This window comes from Carassius carassius, chromosome 5 (assembly GCF_963082965.1).
Source record: "Carassius carassius chromosome 5, fCarCar2.1, whole genome shotgun sequence".
Taxonomy (NCBI): Eukaryota; Metazoa; Chordata; class Actinopteri; order Cypriniformes; family Cyprinidae; genus Carassius; species Carassius carassius.
The window spans coordinates 32962934-32988862 of NC_081759.1; the positions used below are offsets into that span (position 1 = coordinate 32962934).

General features: G+C 36.2%; 1 protein-coding gene and 1 long non-coding RNA gene across 2 annotated transcripts; both read left to right on the forward strand.

Annotated features, from left to right (window-relative positions):
* The first annotated feature begins 440 nt into the window (after positions 1-440).
* sdhda (succinate dehydrogenase complex, subunit D, integral membrane protein a) lies at positions 441-2417 on the forward strand. The gene is made up of 4 exons (XM_059549203.1): positions 441-489; positions 904-1000; positions 1412-1546; positions 1745-2417. The coding sequence occupies exons 1-4, from the start codon at positions 441-443 to the stop codon at positions 1908-1910; spliced, it is 447 nt and encodes a 148-aa protein (XP_059405186.1). The 3' UTR covers positions 1911-2417.
* A 2666-nt stretch (positions 2418-5083) lies between these two features.
* Positions 5084-25350, forward strand: LOC132140420 (uncharacterized). Its single transcript, XR_009433801.1, has 3 exons — positions 5084-5164; positions 24777-24852; positions 25176-25350. It is a non-coding gene; the product is annotated as an uncharacterized LOC132140420 (long non-coding RNA).
* Positions 25351-25929: the final 579 nt, after the last annotated feature.

Below are 25929 nucleotides of genomic sequence, written 5' to 3' on the forward strand. Positions count from 1 at the left end.
TTCACAACATGCTTAATACTTTTTATATATTATTATTACTATTATTGTTATTATTTTTCTTTCTGTTAATACGTGTGTGCACTATTTGTAAGCAGCCCAACTGTATTACTTTGGCAGTACAAATGTATAGTTTTTGTCATGCCAATAAAGCACAGTTAAATTGGAACATTTTCAATTGAGAGACCTTCTTCAAATTAAGTATGTAATTATTTTATCACTATTCCTTCCTAAATGTTACATTCAAGATAATATGCATTTTTATGTATTGTAACCCTTTGAGAATGTTTTGTTGATTGACTTTTTGTTGAAAACTCTGGTGGTTGCCAACTCTACCCCAGAGCTGGCGTTCTCGAGTAATTATAGTGAAACAACAGATTCATGAGAGAATGACCCACTGTTAACACCACAATATGAATCTTTAACCTTGTGGTTAAACAGTCATGGCGAACTTGATTTGTTTAAGCACTTTCTGCCAAAGAGGAATAAGACGTAAGTAATCATTTTAGTGTTTTTTCCGGATGACTGAATCAATATGAGAGTTATGATATTACACAGTAGGCTATGACACAGACTGTTCATTGGCATATCAGCAAAGATTTATTTCTAATCATTAAATAAATGTTAGCCACTGAACATTTGTATGACGTCTTTTGATATTTGTATGATGTATTGATTTTGGTTACGCTTTATTTTAACATGTCCTTGTTCCTTTGTAACTATACATTTAATTACTGAGAAATATTAACTACTTGTACTTACTATATGGTTAGGGTTACTTGCATGTAATAACATAATGTATCGTTATTACAATAGTTAGTGCATGCAATGTGTAAAAAGTACACCTTTAAATAAAGGTGTTACCAAGGTTTTTTTTTTTTATGTAATATTTTATACCATGTACAGCTGTGCTTCTCTGCCACACACACCTGTCTCGTGGGTTGGTTGCCTATCAGAAGAATCGAGATGGGAGGATCCACACAGCTTCAGCACACTCCAGTGAGCGATGACACTAATCATTGTTAAAAATGTATTTAGACTTGTTCCATGATCATTCTCTTCTCTGTTTATAATGCTGCAAAAGCGGTGCGACATTAACAATGATCTGTTGTTGAAACATTGCCCATTCAGTAAAAAAATATTTCACATGATTTTAATACATTTACATTGAACCAAAGGATATTTTAATGGTTTATACAAGTAAAATTTTAGACAGTTTAGAACTATTTAAATATTCAAAAATGAGGTGTCTGTTTGCAAGCAACATTAGTAGTCCGTATTAGTACTGTAAAAATGACAATCGAATTTCCTTTTTTGCAAAAACACTGTTTCATAAACTCTCTTACTTTGCACACACAAAGGTCGTTAGCAAAATAAAAATTTTTACTTGTTTTTTAGCAGTCTCAAGTTCAAGAGCAGCCTCCAAGCACTGGACTGGTGAACGGGTGTTGAGTGTAGTTCTGTTAGGTATGGCTCCAGCTGCATACCTGTGTCCTGGTCCACTACTGGATTACTCCATAGTTGCAGCTCTCACACTACATGGACACTGGTAAGAGTGTGTGTATCTCTCACTCGTGTACATCTGCTTAATGTTTGTTGTATAGCTTGTTTTATTGAAAGTGGATTTTAGGTGCCTCAGTCATCAGTGAGGTTATGCAATATTTAAATGATATAAATATCCCACAAGCACTATTTGTATTCTATGCTTAGTTTGATCTTTTATTTCTGTGTTTTTCGTCTTCTGCAGGGGGATTGGTCAAATCCTAACAGACTATGTCCACTGTGATGCTAAGGTCAAGCTGGCTAAAGCTGGTGTCTTGTTGCCCTCCACAGCCACATTCTTTGGTCTCTGCTATTTCAATTATCATGATGTTGGTCTCTGCAAGGCAGTCGCCATGCTCTGGCAAATATGATTATACAATATGGCCAGAATTACAGTGACTGGTTTGAAGGATTAATCACCATTTTAGGTACTTTAGGTATTTTTTAAAGATACTGATCTTCGGCTTTACAGATGACAACATACCATCCCCTAACATATGTTACATGTTTGAATAATATTTGTCAAAGTGATATTTCACACAGAATTTTGAATTGTTGGCTAAATTGTTTGTTAATAATGATCTTTTTCCTTATTAGTACTGTAAATGAGAACAAGGGAGGTCTCTGTGTAAGACTATGTTCAGTAGCTATGTTAGTATTTATTATTTCAGCAGTAACTGTTAGTGTCCAGCAGAGGTCAATGTTTTTCAGTGTTACTGGTATTGCTTGATCATATTCATAGTGTCTGTGCAGGTCACGTCTGTGTTTACAACATGCTTTAAAACCAACTCATTTACTTGAATACACTTGCGTATTTGTTTTATTTGAAGCATGATAACGTTATCTTAATAATATTAAGATGCTACAGTAAAAACATTGCTGAGATATTTTTTGTTTGTTTGCTTGTTTTCTAATAGCTTTTTACGTTGATTTATAGATATAGTTTACTAACCACAAATGAAAAGAAATCATTTAATTAGTTAATTTGTAAACAATTGGAGTGTCTTATACTCTATATTAGTAGTGGGAATCAGCAAAGATTTGCCAGTACTGTCATATGATATAATAAAACTTCTAAAAGATATTATTGGAGTTTGATACGTGTTTTATATTTGCATTTTTACTTGGCACCAGCAACTGATGCTTTAATATGGAACCACTCAGATTGAATGTTTCACAAGAAGTTTGTTTTGTAAGTTTGATTTGAATGTGGATGCGCACCTCTCTCTGAAACACAAGTGACCTTGATCTCTTCACAGAATTCAAATAAAAGGGTAAATAATGATTCCAGACTTTTGTGGACACTTTACCTATTTATTTTGACTACTGCATTTAGTAGAAAAAAGTTATCTGATTATTTTAAAAAACATTTAACAAGAAACCACATATAAACCTTTGAAACAATGGTTAAGGTGTAATTAAAAATTAAAAAACTTGAATCCACTGCATAGATAAACATATTTTGGTAATACTGTAATTTATGTAAGTTATGCCATTATCAAAACATAGCATGCTGCCTGTAGCACTTTTCTTATTTATTAAAAAAAAGTGAAAATGAAGCTGAATCCCGATTATTCATCTGATTACTGTATTAAGAGTAAAGTACAGTTCTTCCAGAGACATTATATTATATGTTTCAAAGGAAATGACAGTCGCAGACTTACAGAAACCACAAAAGAGTAACAAACAAATAACTAAGCACTTGACCTGTTCAGTCTATGATAGAATGTTTGAATTGTTATTAATAGCAATCGCCAATACAAATATCTCGTAAAATTAATCCTACCTGCATAACTGAAAAAAAGAAGAAAAAAAAAGAAAGTTGAAATCGGCTTATAATTAAATACTTTAATCAGAGCTCGACATTACCCAGCCGGCACATGACCGACCTTCATCCTAAAATATGGTGGAAATAAGGTCAGGTGTTGTTTTAACGTTGACACAACGTTGTTCCAATGTTTAATGCTGAACGGTTGAAAAAGGTTAACAAAAACACTTTTTTTTTTTTACAAGAGCAGCAACAGCATACAAAAATATAATTCTGCCTTTTAAATTATTCATATTAAATTAAGATTAACATTATAAATATTTTAATAGCATTTTCAATATTTTGTTCATGAAACCTATTCTAAAATCTAACGGTATAAGTATTAACAGAGGCAATTTATAGAAGGACTTTTTCATAGACTATAAAAACATGGACGTCGTGTCCGTGACGTCACCTATTGGCAGCTCGACCGCGCGTCAACGTCGCCGCCATATTCGAGCGGGCAACTGTCCATAACCAGTGTTGCCAGATTGGGCGGCTTCCCGCACAATTGGGCGGTTTTGAATTTGATTGTGCGGGTAAAAATTGTCTTGGGCGGGTGGACAAAATTTGGGCTGGTTTGGGGTCAGTTTGGCGGTTTTCAAAAATATACATTGTATAGGCTAATTGGCTAACAAACAAGCTCAAGTGTGCATATACTGCATCCGAACAGTCATCACGTTGTTATAAACTGCAGTGCAGAGGTGCTGATGATGATGTGGACGTCGCGGCCGTACTTTTAGCCAATCACTAGTGATCTACAGACACACGTGATGATTCATGAGCAATAACGGATCTAATTTTAAATGTATGAACTGTATGAGTGATCATAATGCCTAAATATATGTTAAAGAGTGGGAGAGTGTTTTAACACTCAAAACGTGAATTACACCTGTTGAGGGAAAGATGACAATAAAGATGACTCTAATATTACTGCAACTCCTAAAAAAGAGCACAGTTAAATTATTTAATTTATAACATAATCTATTTATATCTAATCTATATCTAAACGATCTTGTCTTTTATCTTTTAAACAGTACAGATTGGTATATCTTCTTAGTTTTGACTGTGCAAAATGTAATGTTAATATGAACGTCACAAAAGACTAAAGCCCCTATTAGGGCGGTATTGTTTCTCATGTGGACCGCTGTGAAAATAAATTTACATACCACCTCAGTGATAAACTCATGGATTCGGATGGCGATTATTATTGTTGTTGTTGTTGATAATTTTCATACAGTATTTATCAATGAATGACAACACAGTTTTGACTGTTATATGTGTGCATAAACAAGTGTGAAATACCTAATTACGTTGCTTTTTCCTATCACTTATATTGGACACTTATGCATTTAAATTCTGACTGTTGACATTGAAAATGATGCATATGTTTTTTCGAGGGTATCGCTAAATCAATTGTAAATCAATCAAATGTTTTGACGGTGACTGCTTGCATAACCTATCATATTCGGTAATTGTCTTTAATGTATTTGCCACCATTTGATCCATGGAAAATTTATCTAACGTTATTATTTATTATTTCGTTTTAAGGAGTTAAAATGGCTCTTAACACCTTTGACTGACATGTTGTATCACATTATTTTGTTAGTTAAAGTTTTGGGCGGTTTTTTGTTGGAGTGGGCGGGTTTTTGTGAGCTTTTGGGCTGGAAATCGTCCATCCAATCTGGCAACACTGTCCATAACGCTCATATTGCAGGAGAGTAGAAAACATAACGTTACCTGACTCGTTGGCAGCTTGGGCATCTATAAACCGTAGCACAATAATAAAAACAGATCTCGGGGTATTATCTTTAACAGGTAAGACTCAACAGTTGTTTCTGGATGTTTTTTGGTCATTTTTAACATTATGTTGACAGCTTTATTAGCCACCACCAGTGTCAGACTAGCCTATATCGCTAGTTAGGTGTGAAAGCTGAGACTTTATAAGAATTCAAAGTTTAAATAAATTTTTATTAAGTTTTAACTTTATATTGCAGTTTATATCATACACTAAATTGTGTTGTGAGCACAATGTGTCAGACTGTCAGGATTAGTGATGGAGCTAAAGCATCTCCCTTTAATTTCACTAACGTTACTTATTTACAAAGATTAAGTTTATCATCACTTGATTATAAGGATATCATAGCTTTTCATAAAACTGAACGGATTAGATGTATTTTTTTTTTCCCTTTTTAGCCAGTTGTAAACAGGAGGAACAAGGCAAGCTGAAGAAAGCCTGTTCTCTGCATTTCCAAGAGACAAGGCTATACTTCCACAGACTAATGTTGTATTTGTTCTAGTTAAACCATATACTGTATAAAAACAGGTTAAAACCCAGAGCAGCCCTGAATCAATAGCCAGAATGACCCTGGTCATATTCTCTCTCTCTCCCCGGAATATACTTCCAGGAGGATTTTTTTAACCTTTGTAAAGGTAATTTTTATAAAAAAATATATAATTTAATATGAATACTTTATTAAATGTTTCTGTTGTTTTTGGGAAAAATTTGGAGGTGAATGTTGCACACTTCTGGTGGTTGAGGAGAGATCCCCCCTTCAATGTAAAGCACTTTGAGTGCCCAGAAAAGCGCTATATAAATGTAAGGAATTATTAATTAATTTTTATTTAAATATAACCAGTTTCCTCAGTCAATCACAATACTATAGACTGTTTAATGCTGATCATGTGCATTATGTGTCTTTACACAAAAACTACATGATGTAAATAGCCTAGAAATGAATAACACAGGAACTCATTAGTGAGTCCAGCTGCAATATCATGACAGAATCATTTTTTGATGGGAGCATCTCATATTCTGGTCTGTGATAAATATAACTATACTTTGACATTTTGTTGTACAACGTAAACTGCACACACTCACACCCCAAACATTCATATGTGTTAACTAGTGGTGGGCATAGATTAATTTTTTTAATCTAGATTAATCTCACTGTGATCTTGAAATTAATCTAGATTAAAATGGCTCATTCGAATTCTGCCGACGGCATTCAGAATATGTGTGTTACCCAAATAAAATTGACAAACAGTAAGTCTTTGAGAAGGGGTTTATCAAGCTAGGTGGTGCATTAGAAAAGGGGCTCATCTCCTGTTTCCAAAATGCATCACAAAGTGCTTGAAAAAGCTGTAAACTAATTCCACATTGCACAAGGTGCAAACAACCTTACGCCTGTTTCACACATACTCCGTCTGCAGTGCGTATGCGTTGCATATTTTTTTTACGCACCCATGTTAACGAATTCCAGTTGCGTTCCAGGAGTGTTGCGTCTGCAGCAGTGCAGCGATCGTTTATGTACCGAGTAGCGAACTGCAAACGCGTCCTGTGTGAAAGCACATCAAGTCCGTGCTGCACCACATACGTAACGCACAGTGTTGGGGAGTAACTAGTTACATGTAACGGCGTTACGTAATTTAATTACAAAATAAATGTAACAGTAATCAGTTACAGTTACTAAGAAAAAATGAGTAATTAAATTACAGTTACTTATGAAAATTGTAACGATTACAAAGAGGATTACATTTGAATATTTACACACATCCACATACATCTTATTTCTTTCCCAAATTGCACTAAGACATATGGCCCATAATCTCCGAGACGCGGAAAACACATTCATAGAATCCAGTCATAAAAATGGAATTCAGCCTATAACACGGACGCAATATGCCACATTTTGGACGAATAAATCAAAAGTAGGACAGAACACTTGAATCAAAACCCGATATGGACTGATGTCTGTGAATATTAAGCCGCAAAAAGACTGAATATGAATCCTGCACGTTTTGCGTGTCTGTGGAAATCAGGCGCTGACTGGACATCGGGAGAACCGGGACTATTCCCGGTGGCCTGGCAGACGATTTGGCCTTCTACTTTAATATTGTTATTGTATAATTGCAGGTCGAATATACTAAAGCGATTATTTCCGAATCCGCCATTCGATAATTAAATCTCTAATAAATCATGAATCGGTTAGTCGTGACTAGCAATGGTTGGGCTCCGCCGAACGGTTTGGATCAGACTCAATTGGATCAGTAATCAATGCGAGACTCGAGAGAGACTGGAGTGAACTGTGTAAGCACACAGCTGGAGCAGAGAAGCGACACTTCTGTTCAGGGTTTCAGGTGCAGGTCAGTTTCATCTGTAAATATGCTATTGTAGTTTTGTCTTTGTTTACTTAGTCAAGTAGCAGCAGCACATTGCTCGCAATCACTCAAAATACTGTATAAACGACGTCATTATTATCTTTTGTAATGTTACAGTAGTAAGTTAGCAGACAAATCATCATATTTTATCATAGGTTTAGGGGGAGCTAGTGCATACAAAAACACAACCCTTAGGAAAATTAATGTAGCCTATGGTATGGCACTAACCGTGGTTTAACTATGGAATTTGTAGTAAAAATAAATACAATTGGTAATTCATTTGCCAAAAAAAACAAAACTGCACTTACAAAACATGATAAAAGTCAAATAAAAATCTTCAGTATTAAAGTCATGAGAGAGATGGGTGGATAATGGAAGTGAAGGTGCAGTTCAGGAGAGAACTCTTAATTATGTTGCAAGTCCCCCAACCTAAGGATTCAAATCTTTTTCATGTCAGGTCCATAAAAAAAATAGGGTTGTCCATGTTTCAGAATGGGTTGTGGGTGTATGAGTGTGAGATTTCCCAGCCTATTTTTTTTCCCAGTCCGCCCCTCATGGAAATTAATCTCTAGAACAGTCACTTCATGAGCATTTTTTACTTATTTTGAGAAACTATCATCATATCATATACAAAGAGAAAGACAGTGTTTCAAAAAGACACCAATGTTTCAGGAGTTTAGTACACAAAATAGGACACATGCTTATTAGATAACCGTATTTGAGTTGATGTATATGCTTTTATTTTTTTATTAACTATTTTTCCCCAAACCATTGTTAGATGCAGTTAGATGCCTGTAGTTATACAAAGATTTGGTTTCAAAAACAGTATCTATAAACTATTTCTTTAGATTTTAAATCTGCATTGAACTTCAGATCAATCTCAAAGTAAAAGGCAGTATTAAAGTCTGATTGTGTGTTGGATGTGTTCAAATGTGATCATCTTAATTCAGGTGATGAAGGATGTTGAAAGTCTGACAGTATTGAGCACTACTGTAAGGTTAAACCTGCATGGTGTAAAATGGTTGAAGATGATTAACAGTTGCAAATTGACATTCATTAGAAATTTATTAAAGTAATCAAAATGTACTCAAAAGTAATTAGTTACATTACTTTATTAAAGTAATTAAAAAAGTTACACTACTATTACATTTTAAATAGGGTAACTTGTAATCTGTAACCTATTACATTTCCAAAGTAACCTTCCCAACACGCACACGGACTGCATACGCACTGCAGACGGAGTATGTGTGAAACAGGCGTGAGCAGGGCCGTAGCTGGGGTCAGCGGGGCCCCGGTGAAGGTTGTACCAGTGGGCTCTGTTTGAAATTGTTTAATTTGTATGTTCGTTTATTTTTATTTATTTGTGCTACTTACACAATGTTTAAGTTTTTTTCATGTTTGTAGGTGTCAAGGTACAAAAACCAAATTATTAAATGTAAAATAGGACTGGATAGTCTTCAATGTAAAAATGAAATATACAATCAAACCTACATTTATTCAGACACCTTCAACATTTCTCACATTATTACAGTTTTGCTATATATCAAAAATTATATCTGGTGTCTGAATAATTTTTGGTTTGACTGTTAAAACTACAAAGTAAGTCAGTCAAGAGCAGTGAGTGATTTTCATTTTCATTTTCTTGGATTAACATTACAGCAGCCAGTAGCTAAATTAGGCGCGGACACTTTAAGAGACAAAAGATAACTGTTTACTTTCACTTAAGAAATAACTGACAGTTTTTTCGAGCATAATTTCCAAGGTGGATATTTTGACACATTTTGTATGTATTTGTCGGCACAAGAGCAAAAATAAGCAAATTCAGTGTTCAAGTGTTTTGAGACGCCTTTCTCTGCATGAGCCTGAACACCAGAACACCGCGGTGCTGAATTGGGCTCTTTTACATCTTTTTGTTTGTTCAAACTGCGATTTGTATTTGTTCGTTCAGGTGCAGGAGGGATTTCGAGGAGTAGAGGAGAACTTCGCAGAAGAGAGCTCGGTTCAGTGTCGCTGTCCGTGATACGCGGCTCTCCCTCCGCGTGCTCACCGAACACAGCGCGCGAGTAACCAGCTACTCTGTTCAGCTTTTCCTCGTCTTGTGTTTGGTTGCTTTAATTTTTAAATGAAAAAGATACGCTTTCGTGACGATGCGCAGCAGTGGCCCATCAACTGTCCTGAGCATCTTTTTAGGCTGGCCTCAGTCAGCCGGTTATATAAAAAATATCAAGGTGAAAGTCATCATAGCTTGCTTAGTATAGACCCAGCTCTCAACCCAACTTTGAGAATAGATTAACGGCGATATTTTTTTTATCGCCCGATAAGAGTCTCACGTTAACGCCGATAACGGCCCACCACTAGTGTTAACATATATGGAAAAATAAACAACTGTTTCAGAATTTGTGTTTTCTGCATGGGTATGTGTAATGAGCATTGTAGAACAAAATGTCAAGCATCATCAAGTTTTTTACATTACTTTACTCATTAATTTAATCAAATATAGGACAATCTTGAAGGAAGCAGTGGAGAATTAGTCTTTATTAGTCAGGTTTTGTCATCACAACTGAGGCACTCTATTCCCAGAGAAAGCTAGCACTGAAAACTGAAATAAAATGTGTATTTCGAGCTGAGATTGATTCTAAATAATTTTTTGTATGTATGTATATGTAATAAAAAATTATGTAGAATCAATCTCAGCTCGAGATATTATATATATATAATGTGTATATATGTGTGTGTGTGTATATTATACTTAAGGAGCTCATTAAACAAATTGGAATTCATGTCCACAATTTTGTTGTGTTGTCAAGTCAAGGCAAGTCAAGTCTGCTTTATTGTCAATTCTTCCACATGTACAGTACATGCATACAGAGAATCGAAATTACATTACTCTCAGACCCCCAGTGCATACAGATAACACTAACAGTAGAGCCTAAAAATATACTGTATATATATATAATATAAATATAAATATTATATGTTTTTACAAATATAAAATATTAGATAAAGCTATACAATAATGGAATGTAAAAAAGACATGTAATACAATTAAAAATAAAGTTAAATAAAGCATCGCAAGGCACATGGCAGATAGAGTGCAAACTAGTGAAGTGAACAAACAGTGCAGATGAAAAGATTTTTAGTGCAAAAAAAGGCTTATTCAGTCTGATTAAAGTGACAAAGGGCTCAAGAGCAGTTATTTTGTTTAACTGACTGATGAGGTAGTAGAGTGATGTCAGTTCCATGCTGAATGAGGTAATGAGCAGACCAATACTGCACAAAGTGACTGGTGCATGTCATTGTATGTTAGTGTGTGTGTGTGGGGGGGGGGGTTTATCATCACTTGATTATAAGGATATCATAGCTTTTCATAAAACTGAACGGATTAGATGTATTTTTTTTTTCCCTTTTTAGCCAGTTGTAAACAGGAGGAACAAGGCAAGCTGAAGAAAGCCTGTTCTCTGCATTTCCAAGAGACAAGGCTATACTTCCACAGACTAATGTTGTATTTGTTCTAGTTAAACCATATACTGTATAAAAACAGGTTAAAACCCAGAGCAGCCCTGAATCAATAGCCAGAATGACCCTGGTCATATTCTCTCTCTCTCCCCGGAATATACTTCCAGGAGGATTTTTTTAACCTTTGTAAAGGTAATTTTTATAAAAAAATATATAATTTAATATGAATACTTTATTAAATGTTTCTGTTGTTTTTGGGAAAAATTTGGAGGTGAATGTTGCACACTTCTGGTGGTTGAGGAGAGATCCCCCCTTCAATGTAAAGCACTTTGAGTGCCCAGAAAAGCGCTATATAAATGTAAGGAATTATTAATTAATTTTTATTTAAATATAACCAGTTTCCTCAGTCAATCACAATACTATAGACTGTTTAATGCTGATCATGTGCATTATGTGTCTTTACACAAAAACTACATGATGTAAATAGCCTAGAAATGAATAACACAGGAACTCATTAGTGAGTCCAGCTGCAATATCATGACAGAATCATTTTTTGATGGGAGCATCTCATATTCTGGTCTGTGATAAATATAACTATACTTTGACATTTTGTTGTACAACGTAAACTGCACACACTCACACCCCAAACATTCATATGTGTTAACTAGTGGTGGGCATAGATTAATTTTTTTAATCTAGATTAATCTCACTGTGATCTTGAAATTAATCTAGATTAAAATGGCTCATTCGAATTCTGCCGACGGCATTCAGAATATGTGTGTTACCCAAATAAAATTGACAAACAGTAAGTCTTTGAGAAGGGGTTTATCAAGCTAGGTGGTGCATTAGAAAAGGGGCTCATCTCCTGTTTCCAAAATGCATCACAAAGTGCTTGAAAAAGCTGTAAACTAATTCCACATTGCACAAGGTGCAAACAACCTTACGCCTGTTTCACACATACTCCGTCTGCAGTGCGTATGCGTTGCATATTTTTTTTACGCACCCATGTTAACGAATTCCAGTTGCGTTCCAGGAGTGTTGCGTCTGCAGCAGTGCAGCGATCGTTTATGTACCGAGTAGCGAACTGCAAACGCGTCCTGTGTGAAAGCACATCAAGTCCGTGCTGCACCACATACGTAACGCACAGTGTTGGGGAGTAACTAGTTACATGTAACGGCGTTACGTAATTTAATTACAAAATAAATGTAACAGTAATCAGTTACAGTTACTAAGAAAAAATGAGTAATTAAATTACAGTTACTTATGAAAATTGTAACGATTACAAAGAGGATTACATTTGAATATTTACACACATCCCATACATCTTATTTCTTTCCCAAATTGCACTAAGACATATGGCCCATAATCTCCGAGACGCGGAAAACACATTCATAGAATCCAGTCATAAAAATGGAATTCAGCCTATAACACGGACGCAATATGCCACATTTTGGACGAATAAATCAAAAGTAGGACAGAACACTTGAATCAAAACCCGATATGGACTGATGTCTGTGAATATTAAGCCGCAAAAAGACTGAATATGAATCCTGCACGTTTTGCGTGTCTGTGGAAATCAGGCGCTGACTGGACATCGGGAGAACCGGGACTATTCCCGGTGGCCTGGCAGACGATTTGGCCTTCTACTTTAATATTGTTATTGTATAATTGCAGGTCGAATATACTAAAGCGATTATTTCCGAATCCGCCATTCGATAATTAAATCTCTAATAAATCATGAATCGGTTAGTCGTGACTAGCAATGGTTGGGCTCCGCCGAACGGTTTGGATCAGACTCAATTGGATCAGTAATCAATGCGAGACTCGAGAGAGACTGGAGTGAACTGTGTAAGCACACAGCTGGAGCAGAGAAGCGACACTTCTGTTCAGGGTTTCAGGTGCAGGTCAGTTTCATCTGTAAATATGCTATTGTAGTTTTGTCTTTGTTTACTTAGTCAAGTAGCAGCAGCACATTGCTCGCAATCACTCAAAATACTGTATAAACGACGTCATTATTATCTTTTGTAATGTTACAGTAGTAAGTTAGCAGACAAATCATCATATTTTATCATAGGTTTAGGGGGAGCTAGTGCATACAAAAACACAACCCTTAGGAAAATTAATGTAGCCTATGGTATGGCACTAACCGTGGTTTAACTATGGAATTTGTAGTAAAAATAAATACAATTGGTAATTCATTTGCCAAAAAAAACAAAACTGCACTTACAAAACATGATAAAAGTCAAATAAAAATCTTCAGTATTAAAGTCATGAGAGAGATGGGTGGATAATGGAAGTGAAGGTGCAGTTCAGGAGAGAACTCTTAATTATGTTGCAAGTCCCCCAACCTAAGGATTCAAATCTTTTTCATGTCAGGTCCATAAAAAAAATAGGGTTGTCCATGTTTCAGAATGGGTTGTGGGTGTATGAGTGTGAGATTTCCCAGCCTATTTTTTTTCCCAGTCCGCCCCTCATGGAAATTAATCTCTAGAACAGTCACTTCATGAGCATTTTTTACTTATTTTGAGAAACTATCATCATATCATATACAAAGAGAAAGACAGTGTTTCAAAAAGACACCAATGTTTCAGGAGTTTAGTACACAAAATAGGACACATGCTTATTAGATAACCGTATTTGAGTTGATGTATATGCTTTTATTTTTTTATTAACTATTTTTCCCCAAACCATTGTTAGATGCAGTTAGATGCCTGTAGTTATACAAAGATTTGGTTTCAAAAACAGTATCTATAAACTATTTCTTTAGATTTTAAATCTGCATTGAACTTCAGATCAATCTCAAAGTAAAAGGCAGTATTAAAGTCTGATTGTGTGTTGGATGTGTTCAAATGTGATCATCTTAATTCAGGTGATGAAGGATGTTGAAAGTCTGACAGTATTGAGCACTACTGTAAGGTTAAACCTGCATGGTGTAAAATGGTTGAAGATGATTAACAGTTGCAAATTGACATTCATTAGAAATTTATTAAAGTAATCAAAATGTACTCAAAAGTAATTAGTTACATTACTTTATTAAAGTAATTAAAAAAGTTACACTACTATTACATTTTAAATAGGGTAACTTGTAATCTGTAACCTATTACATTTCCAAAGTAACCTTCCCAACACGCACACGGACTGCATACGCACTGCAGACGGAGTATGTGTGAAACAGGCGTGAGCAGGGCCGTAGCTGGGGTCAGCGGGGCCCCGGTGAAGGTTGTACCAGTGGGCTCTGTTTGAAATTGTTTAATTTGTATGTTCGTTTATTTTTATTTATTTGTGCTACTTACACAATGTTTAAGTTTTTTTCATGTTTGTAGGTGTCAAGGTACAAAAACCAAATTATTAAATGTAAAATAGGACTGGATAGTCTTCAATGTAAAAATGAAATATACAATCAAACCTACATTTATTCAGACACCTTCAACATTTCTCACATTATTACAGTTTTGCTATATATCAAAAATTATATCTGGTGTCTGAATAATTTTTGGTTTGACTGTTAAAACTACAAAGTAAGTCAGTCAAGAGCAGTGAGTGATTTTCATTTTCATTTTCTTGGATTAACATTACAGCAGCCAGTAGCTAAATTAGGCGCGGACACTTTAAGAGACAAAAGATAACTGTTTACTTTCACTTAAGAAATAACTGACAGTTTTTTCGAGCATAATTTCCAAGGTGGATATTTTGACACATTTTGTATGTATTTGTCGGCACAAGAGCAAAAATAAGCAAATTCAGTGTTCAAGTGTTTTGAGACGCCTTTCTCTGCATGAGCCTGAACACCAGAACACCGCGGTGCTGAATTGGGCTCTTTTACATCTTTTTGTTTGTTCAAACTGCGATTTGTATTTGTTCGTTCAGGTGCAGGAGGGATTTCGAGGAGTAGAGGAGAACTTCGCAGAAGAGAGCTCGGTTCAGTGTCGCTGTCCGTGATACGCGGCTCTCCCTCCGCGTGCTCACCGAACACAGCGCGCGAGTAACCAGCTACTCTGTTCAGCTTTTCCTCGTCTTGTGTTTGGTTGCTTTAATTTTTAAATGAAAAAGATACGCTTTCGTGACGATGCGCAGCAGTGGCCCATCAACTGTCCTGAGCATCTTTTTAGGCTGGCCTCAGTCAGCCGGTTATATAAAAAATATCAAGGTGAAAGTCATCATAGCTTGCTTAGTATAGACCCAGCTCTCAACCCAACTTTGAGAATAGATTAACGGCGATATTTTTTTTATCGCCCGATAAGAGTCTCACGTTAACGCCGATAACGGCCCACCACTAGTGTTAACATATATGGAAAAATAAACAACTGTTTCAGAATTTGTGTTTTCTGCATGGGTATGTGTAATGAGCATTGTAGAACAAAATGTCAAGCATCATCAAGTTTTTTACATTACTTTACTCATTAATTTAATCAAATATAGGACAATCTTGAAGGAAGCAGTGGAGAATTAGTCTTTATTAGTCAGGTTTTGTCATCACAACTGAGGCACTCTATTCCCAGAGAAAGCTAGCACTGAAAACTGAAATAAAATGTGTATTTCGAGCTGAGATTGATTCTAAATAATTTTTTGTATGTATGTATATGTAATAAAAAATTATGTAGAATCAATCTCAGCTCGAGATATTATATATATATAATGTGTATATATGTGTGTGTGTGTATATTATACTTAAGGAGCTCATTAAACAAATTGGAATTCATGTCCACAATTTTGTTGTGTTGTCAAGTCAAGGCAAGTCAAGTCTGCTTTATTGTCAATTCTTCCACATGTACAGTACATGCATACAGAGAATCGAAATTACATTACTCTCAGACCCCCAGTGCATACAGATAACACTAACAGTAGAGCCTAAAAATATACTGTATATATATATAATATAAATATAAATATTATATGTTTTTACAAATATAAAATATTAGATAAAGCTATACAATAATGGAATGTAAAAAAGACATGTAATACAATTAAAAATAAAGTTAAATAAAGCATCGCAAGGCACATGGCAGATAGAGTGCAAACTAGTGAAGTGAACAAACAGTGCAGATGAAAAGATTTTTAGTGCAAAAAAAGGCTTATTCAGTCTGATTAAAGTGACAAAGGGCTCAAGAGCAGTTATTTTGTTTAACTGACTGATGAGGTAGTAGAGTGATGTCAGTTCCATGCTGAATGAGGTAATGAGCAGACCAATACTGCACAAAGTGACTGGTGCATGTCATTGTATGTTAGTGTGTGTGTGTGGGGGGGGGGTTTATCATCACTTGATTATAAGGATATCATAGCTTTTCATAAAACTGAACGGATTAGATGTATTTTTTTTTTCCCTTTTTAGCCAGTTGTAAACAGGAGGAACAAGGCAAGCTGAAGAAAGCCTGTTCTCTGCATTTCCAAGAGACAAGGCTATACTTCCACAGACTAATGTTGTATTTGTTCTAGTTAAACCATATACTGTATAAAAACAGGTTAAAACCCAGAGCAGCCCTGAATCAATAGCCAGAATGACCCTGGTCATATTCTCTCTCTCTCCCCGGAATATACTTCCAGGAGGATTTTTTTAACCTTTGTAAAGGTAATTTTTATAAAAAAATATATAATTTAATATGAATACTTTATTAAATGTTTCTGTTGTTTTTGGGAAAAATTTGGAGGTGAATGTTGCACACTTCTGGTGGTTGAGGAGAGATCCCCCCTTCAATGTAAAGCACTTTGAGTGCCCAGAAAAGCGCTATATAAATGTAAGGAATTATTAATTAATTTTTATTTAAATATAACCAGTTTCCTCAGTCAATCACAATACTATAGACTGTTTAATGCTGATCATGTGCATTATGTGTCTTTACACAAAAACTACATGATGTAAATAGCCTAGAAATGAATAACACAGGAACTCATTAGTGAGTCCAGCTGCAATATCATGACAGAATCATTTTTTGATGGGAGCATCTCATATTCTGGTCTGTGATAAATATAACTATACTTTGACATTTTGTTGTACAACGTAAACTGCACACACTCACACCCCAAACATTCATATGTGTTAACTAGTGGTGGGCATAGATTAATTTTTTTAATCTAGATTAATCTCACTGTGATCTTGAAATTAATCTAGATTAAAATGGCTCATTCGAATTCTGCCGACGGCATTCAGAATATGTGTGTTACCCAAATAAAATTGACAAACAGTAAGTCTTTGAGAAGGGGTTTATCAAGCTAGGTGGTGCATTAGAAAAGGGGCTCATCTCCTGTTTCCAAAATGCATCACAAAGTGCTTGAAAAAGCTGTAAACTAATTCCACATTGCACAAGGTGCAAACAACCTTACGCCTGTTTCACACATACTCCGTCTGCAGTGCGTATGCGTTGCATATTTTTTTTACGCACCCATGTTAACGAATTCCAGTTGCGTTCCAGGAGTGTTGCGTCTGCAGCAGTGCAGCGATCGTTTATGTACCGAGTAGCGAACTGCAAACGCGTCCTGTGTGAAAGCACATCAAGTCCGTGCTGCACCACATACGTAACGCACAGTGTTGGGGAGTAACTAGTTACATGTAACGGCGTTACGTAATTTAATTACAAAATAAATGTAACAGTAATCAGTTACAGTTACTAAGAAAAAATGAGTAATTAAATTACAGTTACTTATGAAAATTGTAACGATTACAAAGAGGATTACATTTGAATATTTACACACATCCCATACATCTTATTTCTTTCCCAAATTGCACTAAGACATATGGCCCATAATCTCCGAGACGCGGAAAACACATTCATAGAATCCAGTCATAAAAATGGAATTCAGCCTATAACACGGACGCAATATGCCACATTTTGGACGAATAAATCAAAAGTAGGACAGAACACTTGAATCAAAACCCGATATGGACTGATGTCTGTGAATATTAAGCCGCAAAAAGACTGAATATGAATCCTGCACGTTTTGCGTGTCTGTGGAAATCAGGCGCTGACTGGACATCGGGAGAACCGGGACTATTCCCGGTGGCCTGGCAGACGATTTGGCCTTCTACTTTAATATTGTTATTGTATAATTGCAGGTCGAATATACTAAAGCGATTATTTCCGAATCCGCCATTCGATAATTAAATCTCTAATAAATCATGAATCGGTTAGTCGTGACTAGCAATGGTTGGGCTCCGCCGAACGGTTTGGATCAGACTCAATTGGATCAGTAATCAATGCGAGACTCGAGAGAGACTGGAGTGAACTGTGTAAGCACACAGCTGGAGCAGAGAAGCGACACTTCTGTTCAGGGTTTCAGGTGCAGGTCAGTTTCATCTGTAAATATGCTATTGTAGTTTTGTCTTTGTTTACTTAGTCAAGTAGCAGCAGCACATTGCTCGCAATCACTCAAAATACTGTATAAACGACGTCATTATTATCTTTTGTAATGTTACAGTAGTAAGTTAGCAGACAAATCATCATATTTTATCATAGGTTTAGGGGGAGCTAGTGCATACAAAAACACAACCCTTAGGAAAATTAATGTAGCCTATGGTATGGCACTAACCGTGGTTTAACTATGGAATTTGTAGTAAAAATAAATACAATTGGTAATTCATTTGCCAAAAAAAACAAAACTGCACTTACAAAACATGATAAAAGTCAAATAAAAATCTTCAGTATTAAAGTCATGAGAGAGATGGGTGGATAATGGAAGTGAAGGTGCAGTTCAGGAGAGAACTCTTAATTATGTTGCAAGTCCCCCAACCTAAGGATTCAAATCTTTTTCATGTCAGGTCCATAAAAAAAATAGGGTTGTCCATGTTTCAGAATGGGTTGTGGGTGTATGAGTGTGAGATTTCCCAGCCTATTTTTTTTCCCAGTCCGCCCCTCATGGAAATTAATCTCTAGAACAGTCACTTCATGAGCATTTTTTACTTATTTTGAGAAACTATCATCATATCATATACAAAGAGAAAGACAGTGTTTCAAAAAGACACCAATGTTTCAGGAGTTTAGTACACAAAATAGGACACATGCTTATTAGATAACCGTATTTGAGTTGATGTATATGCTTTTATTTTTTTATTAACTATTTTTCCCCAAACCATTGTTAGATGCAGTTAGATGCCTGTAGTTATACAAAGATTTGGTTTCAAAAACAGTATCTATAAACTATTTCTTTAGATTTTAAATCTGCATTGAACTTCAGATCAATCTCAAAGTAAAAGGCAGTATTAAAGTCTGATTGTGTGTTGGATGTGTTCAAATGTGATCATCTTAATTCAGGTGATGAAGGATGTTGAAAGTCTGACAGTATTGAGCACTACTGTAAGGTTAAACCTGCATGGTGTAAAATGGTTGAAGATGATTAACAGTTGCAAATTGACATTCATTAGAAATTTATTAAAGTAATCAAAATGTACTCAAAAGTAATTAGTTACATTACTTTATTAAAGTAATTAAAAAAGTTACACTACTATTACATTTTAAATAGGGTAACTTGTAATCTGTAACCTATTACATTTCCAAAGTAACCTTCCCAACACGCACACGGACTGCATACGCACTGCAGACGGAGTATGTGTGAAACAGGCGTGAGCAGGGCCGTAGCTGGGGTCAGCGGGGCCCCGGTGAAGGTTGTACCAGTGGGCTCTGTTTGAAATTGTTTAATTTGTATGTTCGTTTATTTTTATTTATTTGTGCTACTTACACAATGTTTAAGTTTTTTTCATGTTTGTAGGTGTCAAGGTACAAAAACCAAATTATTAAATGTAAAATAGGACTGGATAGTCTTCAATGTAAAAATGAAATATACAATCAAACCTACATTTATTCAGACACCTTCAACATTTCTCACATTATTACAGTTTTGCTATATATCAAAAATTATATCTGGTGTCTGAATAATTTTTGGTTTGACTGTTAAAACTACAAAGTAAGTCAGTCAAGAGCAGTGAGTGATTTTCATTTTCATTTTCTTGGATTAACATTACAGCAGCCAGTAGCTAAATTAGGCGCGGACACTTTAAGAGACAAAAGATAACTGTTTACTTTCACTTAAGAAATAACTGACAGTTTTTTCGAGCATAATTTCCAAGGTGGATATTTTGACACATTTTGTATGTATTTGTCGGCACAAGAGCAAAAATAAGCAAATTCAGTGTTCAAGTGTTTTGAGACGCCTTTCTCTGCATGAGCCTGAACACCAGAACACCGCGGTGCTGAATTGGGCTCTTTTACATCTTTTTGTTTGTTCAAACTGCGATTTGTATTTGTTCGTTCAGGTGCAGGAGGGATTTCGAGGAGTAGAGGAGAACTTCGCAGAAGAGAGCTCGGTTCAGTGTCGCTGTCCGTGATACGCGGCTCTCCCTCCGCGTGCTCACCGAACACAGCGCGCGAGTAACCAGCTACTCTGTTCAGCTTTTCCTCGTCTTGTGTTTGGTTGCTTTAATTTTTAAATGAAAAAGATACGCTTTCGTGACGATGCGCAGCAGTGGCCCATCAACTGTCCTGAGCATCTTTTTAGGCTGGCCTCAGTCAGCCGGTTATATAAAAAATATCAAGGTGAAAGTCATCATAGCTTGCTTAGTATAGACCCAGCTCTCAACCCAACTTTGAGAATAGATTAACGGCGATATTTTTTTTATCGCCCGATAAGAGTCTCACGTTAACGCCGATAACGGCCCACCACTAGTGTTAACATATATGGAAAAATAAACAACTGTTTCAGAATTTGTGTTTTCTGCATGGGTATGTGTAATGAGCATTGTAGAACAAAATGTCAAGCATCATCAAGTTTTTTACATTACTTTACTCATTAATTTAATCAAATATAGGACAATCTTGAAGGAAGCAGTGGAGAATTAGTCTTTATTAGTCAGGTTTTGTCATCACAACTGAGGCACTCTATTCCCAGAGAAAGCTAGCACTGAAAACTGAAATAAAATGTGTATTTCGAGCTGAGATTGATTCTAAATAATTTTTTGTATGTATGTATATGTAATAAAAAATTATGTAGAATCAATCTCAGCTCGAGATATTATATATATATAATGTGTATATATGTGTGTGTGTGTATATTATACTTAAGGAGCTCATTAAACAAATTGGAATTCATGTCCACAATTTTGTTGTGTTGTCAAGTCAAGGCAAGTCAAGTCTGCTTTATTGTCAATTCTTCCACATGTACAGTACATGCATACAGAGAATCGAAATTACATTACTCTCAGACCCCCAGTGCATACAGATAACACTAACAGTAGAGCCTAAAAATATACTGTATATATATATAATATAAATATAAATATTATATGTTTTTACAAATATAAAATATTAGATAAAGCTATACAATAATGGAATGTAAAAAAGACATGTAATACAATTAAAAATAAAGTTAAATAAAGCATCGCAAGGCACATGGCAGATAGAGTGCAAACTAGTGAAGTGAACAAACAGTGCAGATGAAAAGATTTTTAGTGCAAAAAAAGGCTTATTCAGTCTGATTAAAGTGACAAAGGGCTCAAGAGCAGTTATTTTGTTTAACTGACTGATGAGGTAGTAGAGTGATGTCAGTTCCATGCTGAATGAGGTAATGAGCAGACCAATACTGCACAAAGTGACTGGTGCATGTCATTGTATGTTAGTGTGTGTGTGTGGGGGGGGGGGGGGGGGGGGGGTTGGGGGTTGGAAGGACCTGGGGATGTGGGATCTGGGGGTGGGTCATAGTTTAGTGGTGTCTGGGGCAGAAGAGGGATGGGGGGGCAAGTTCAGGAGTGAGTTCAGCTTCCTGACAGCCTGATGGATGAAGCTGTCCTTCAGTCTGCTGGTCCTGGCCTGGAGACTCCGCAGTCTCCTCCCTCCAGCAGACTGAAGAAGCTGTGTGACTGGTGGGTGGGAGGGTGCAGAGGGATCTACGGGTGAGGCGGGTTCCGTAAATTTCCTGGAGGGAGGGGAGAGAGACACCAATGATCTTCTCAGCTGCTCTCACTATGCGTTGCAGAGTCTTCCGGCAGGACGCGTTGCAGGCGCCATACCACACAGTGATCAGAGACAGTTTATAAGAGACATGCCACTTCCTCAATCCTCAATACAACTACATAAGAAAAACCTGTAACGGCAAAGATGGCGGTTGGATGCACATGTCCCACCCCTCCCGCTGGAAAGCCAATCATCTGCTTTTGACAGTCAAGCCGGGAAACATTTAAGCCTATCGTCTGGTTCCACTGACATATGCGCACAGTTCAGTAACCCTTGCGCATGCGTAGTAAACGTATAACCTGTGGGGAAAAAGGCATTTTAAACCTTATTTTGGGGCAAAGTCATTAAACATTTTTTAGCGATTTTTATTATATTTTACTGCTGTTTCTGTACATGCAGTTTTTATGTCCCGGTGACCAGTGAAAGTGCAGTTATGACTCTATGCCCATTCATTTAGATAGGAGCCTGGTCTTGTTAGTCTGAAATAGCTGCCCGGAGGTGTTGCCAAGATGGCGACCGAGTGGCACGACTTGCCTAAAAGGACTTTGCAGTGATGCAGCTCGACAGGATGCTCTCAATGGTGCCTCTGTAGAAGTTGTACGTAATTGGGGCGGTGCTCTAGCTCTACTCAGTTTGCGGAGGAAGTATAGACGCTGGCTGCTGTGATTTCTTGGCCAGTACTGTGGTGTTGTCAGTCCAGGAGAGGTCCTCTGTGATGTGCACACACAGGAACTTGGTGCTGCTCACTCTCTCCACAGTCGCACCGTTGATGGTCAGAGGAACGTGCTGAGTGTGTACTCTCCTGAAGTCAACAACAATCTCCTTCATCTTCTCCACGTTCAGAGAGAGATTGTTGTCACTGCACCACCCGGCCAGGCGGCTTACCTCGTTCCTGTAGCTTGTCTCATCTTTGTTGCTAATGAGACCCACCACAGTCATGTCATCCTCAAACTTAATAAAGAGATTGGAGCTGTGTGACGGTGTGCAGTCATAAGTCAGCAAAGTGAAGAGGAGGGGGCTCAGCACACATCCTTGGGGGGCCCCAGGGTTCAGTGTGATGGTGCTGGATGTGTTGCTGCCGACCCGTACTGCCTGAGGTCTACCAGTCAGAAAGTCCAACAGCCAGTTGCACAGCAAAGTGTTGAACCCCAGCTGGACCAGTTTGTAAATGAGCTGTTGAGGGATCATTGGGTTGAATGCTGAACTGAAGTCTATAAACAGCATTCTGACGTATGAGTCCTTTTTCTCTATATGTGTGAGTGCTGAGTGGACGGCAGTGGCGATGGCATCATTGGTTGGACCGATATGCAAACTGGAAGGGGTTGGGGGGGGGGGCAGACTTAATGTGGTGCATGACTAGCTATGACGGTAGTCATTGAAGCAGGATGGAGACGGCTTCTTCGGGACTGGAATGATGGTGGTAGTTTTGAAACGTGGGAACAACATCTATTCATGTATAACTCCACACTTGATATTACATATTCTTCTTCCTATTATTAATCTATTGTTATTTATTTATTTATTATGGTATTATACATATAATTTGTGCTATTATATTCAGGCTGAAGGTCTGGAATTCATGGCAGCTTTCATTGGCCGTTTTGGCCAAGGCCGTTTTTTTCATGAGGCCGTTTGAATGACATGTCCAACAACCAATCACAGTTCATTCATCGTCACGTTTCAAAGCGTGGAAATGTCACCACAATAACAGACCGTTGTGTAAAACTCTTGGATCGTCACAGTTGTAAAATTGATTTTTTAAAACACCAGTACATTTTTAGTTTTCAAGATTTTCTTTTTTACTCAACTTTGTATAAAGATTATTCTCAACTATGTTATAGCAGAATGATTCAATATACCATTTTTCTTTCTGCAAAATGTGTGTAAAATTACCATAAACAGGTTTTCTCATACAATGTTTTGCATGTTAATGTGTTTTTTGGAGCAGTATGTAATGAAAAAAGAAGTGTAATAATGGGAGGAATAATTGACAAGATTTTCATTATAATATATAATATTTCTTATAATATTGAAATATAATTTATTTCCCTATTAATTTGTTGTGTCTCCCAAAATGCGTAATAAACATGCTTTTAGTCCTGGTGTCCTCATATGAGGACATGTATGAAATCAACATCCTGTTTCACAACAGAAAGTCATATTTTGATTTGAAACCCCGTAACATTTTTCTGAGATGTTAATTTATGACACACAATTTAAAAATGAGAAAGATTTAAATGATAATTACAAAATATTATCATATTTCCATAAGAGTGTCACAATTAATTTCAGACATTTTTGAAGACCAAGGAGAGGGAGTGGTCATGGGGAAACATCCAATCATTTTGTATCTCTGAAAAGCCCTGAATGTGCTCTGTACAGGACATCCAGACTTAAAACTTTCTCAGAGAAATTCACAAAAATATAATGTCCTCATATGAGGCCGCAGGGTTTTAATATGGTTAATGTTAATACAATTTAATTTTTTTTTTACATTTAAGTTCAGTACAGTTATGTTACCTTTGTTACAACAAATTTTTATTGAATCATTATTTAAGTTTTTTATTTACCAGTATGTAAGCACAATGCAGTTTCAATGTTCAAACTGTATTTACAATGTTAAAGTGGCTGACAACAATAAATGTTCTTATTAGGAATAAAACTGTTTTAGGAATTTTTTAACTGCAGCTGTATAGTTCGGCCTACTATGCTGTTGAAATTGAATGTTGGTCATTATGGTGGTACTTAGAGAGCCAAATATTTTCTGAAGTGGTACTTGGTATAAAACGTTTGAGAACCACGGTTTAAAGGAATGGCATAAAATTAAATCCAGCTTTTTAAGAACTTTTCAGTAAACCATTTCTTCATTCCCCTTGTAGAGTCATCAAGGATCCAGCTTATTATTGGCACATTGGTAAGGAATTGTTCATCTGCTACATTGCAAGGCCACTTCTGGTAGAGATCCATTGACTTTTTATGATAGGTTTTTATTTTACTTTGCTTAATAAAAATGTATTTAATATGTCTTAACTGGGGGCTCTGAAAAAATACTGCTAATGAATAATTTAACATTGTAAACTTTCATCTAAATAAATTAAATAAGTTTTTAATGAATAGTGTTGTGAACTTTATTTCCAAACCCACTGTTATTGAACTGTTAAGTGAAAATATTGTATGTGATTTGATTTGCATTTTCAGTTAAATATATTTCACAATATCAAAGTTGATATTTATTTTATATCTATTTATTTTTGGTGTTTTTGTTTTCATTTATACAGGACAGTACAGAAAGTGCACAAGTGGGAGAGAGTGGAGGGGAAGGCATCAGAAAGGACCTAGAGCTGGGACTCTTTCAAGGATCACCCGAAGCACAACCACGCTACAGTATATGAACAAGGCTGTTGGTTCTAACATTTTAGTGCCCCCCTTGTTAGAAATCCCATTCTGTGTTCCCCACTGTAATAAAAAAAAAAAAAAAAAAAGATGCAGTCTGGGGGCCCCTGGTTGCAGGTTAATTTCTGTAACTGTTCCAACATTTTCACTGCAAAAATGTACAAATCTCTTGTATGAGACACATTAGTAAAACAAGTTTTCACAGAAACTATAGTTTTCCACCAAAATAGAAGATTAACTGGTTTCAGTCATAAAATTAAAAGGGTTTTTCTTGAAAGTGCAGCGCAAAATATGGATATTATGTTACAAAAAAAAAATGTAAATATTGTATTTGTATTGCTCTACAGGCATTTAACAATAAATACATGAACACAGCAAGTTAAAATTTGGTATTATTTGCATCTGTTTATTAAGTAGGCTATGTTTCCAAAATAAAAAATGCTGTTTTACAATTTTGAGCATGTGGTAGTTTATTGAACTTGTTTGTAAAGCCATTGCTGACAGTCATTTGATTTTTAACCTTCATAATGTACATGGGTTGATCTAAATGCAAACTATGTTCTAATTGAACGTCCAGTTGTGTATCAACCATGTTGAAAGGTTCGACGGTGAAACAACGTCGCGTTATCACATTTGATT

What these genes read in the sequence shown, in the direction of transcription:
- sdhda (XM_059549203.1), top strand. Translation starts at nt 441, where the DNA reads ATGGCGAACTTGATTTGTTTAAGCACTTTCTGCCAAAGAGGAATAAGA. An exon ending in CTGCCAAAGAGGAATAAGAC is followed by an intron (nt 490 to 903) that starts GTAAGTAATCAT and finishes TACCATGTACAG; the next exon opens with CTGTGCTTCTCTGCCACACA. An exon ending in GCTTCAGCACACTCCAGTGA is followed by an intron (nt 1,001 to 1,411) that starts GCGATGACACTA and finishes CTCAAGTTCAAG; the next exon opens with AGCAGCCTCCAAGCACTGGA.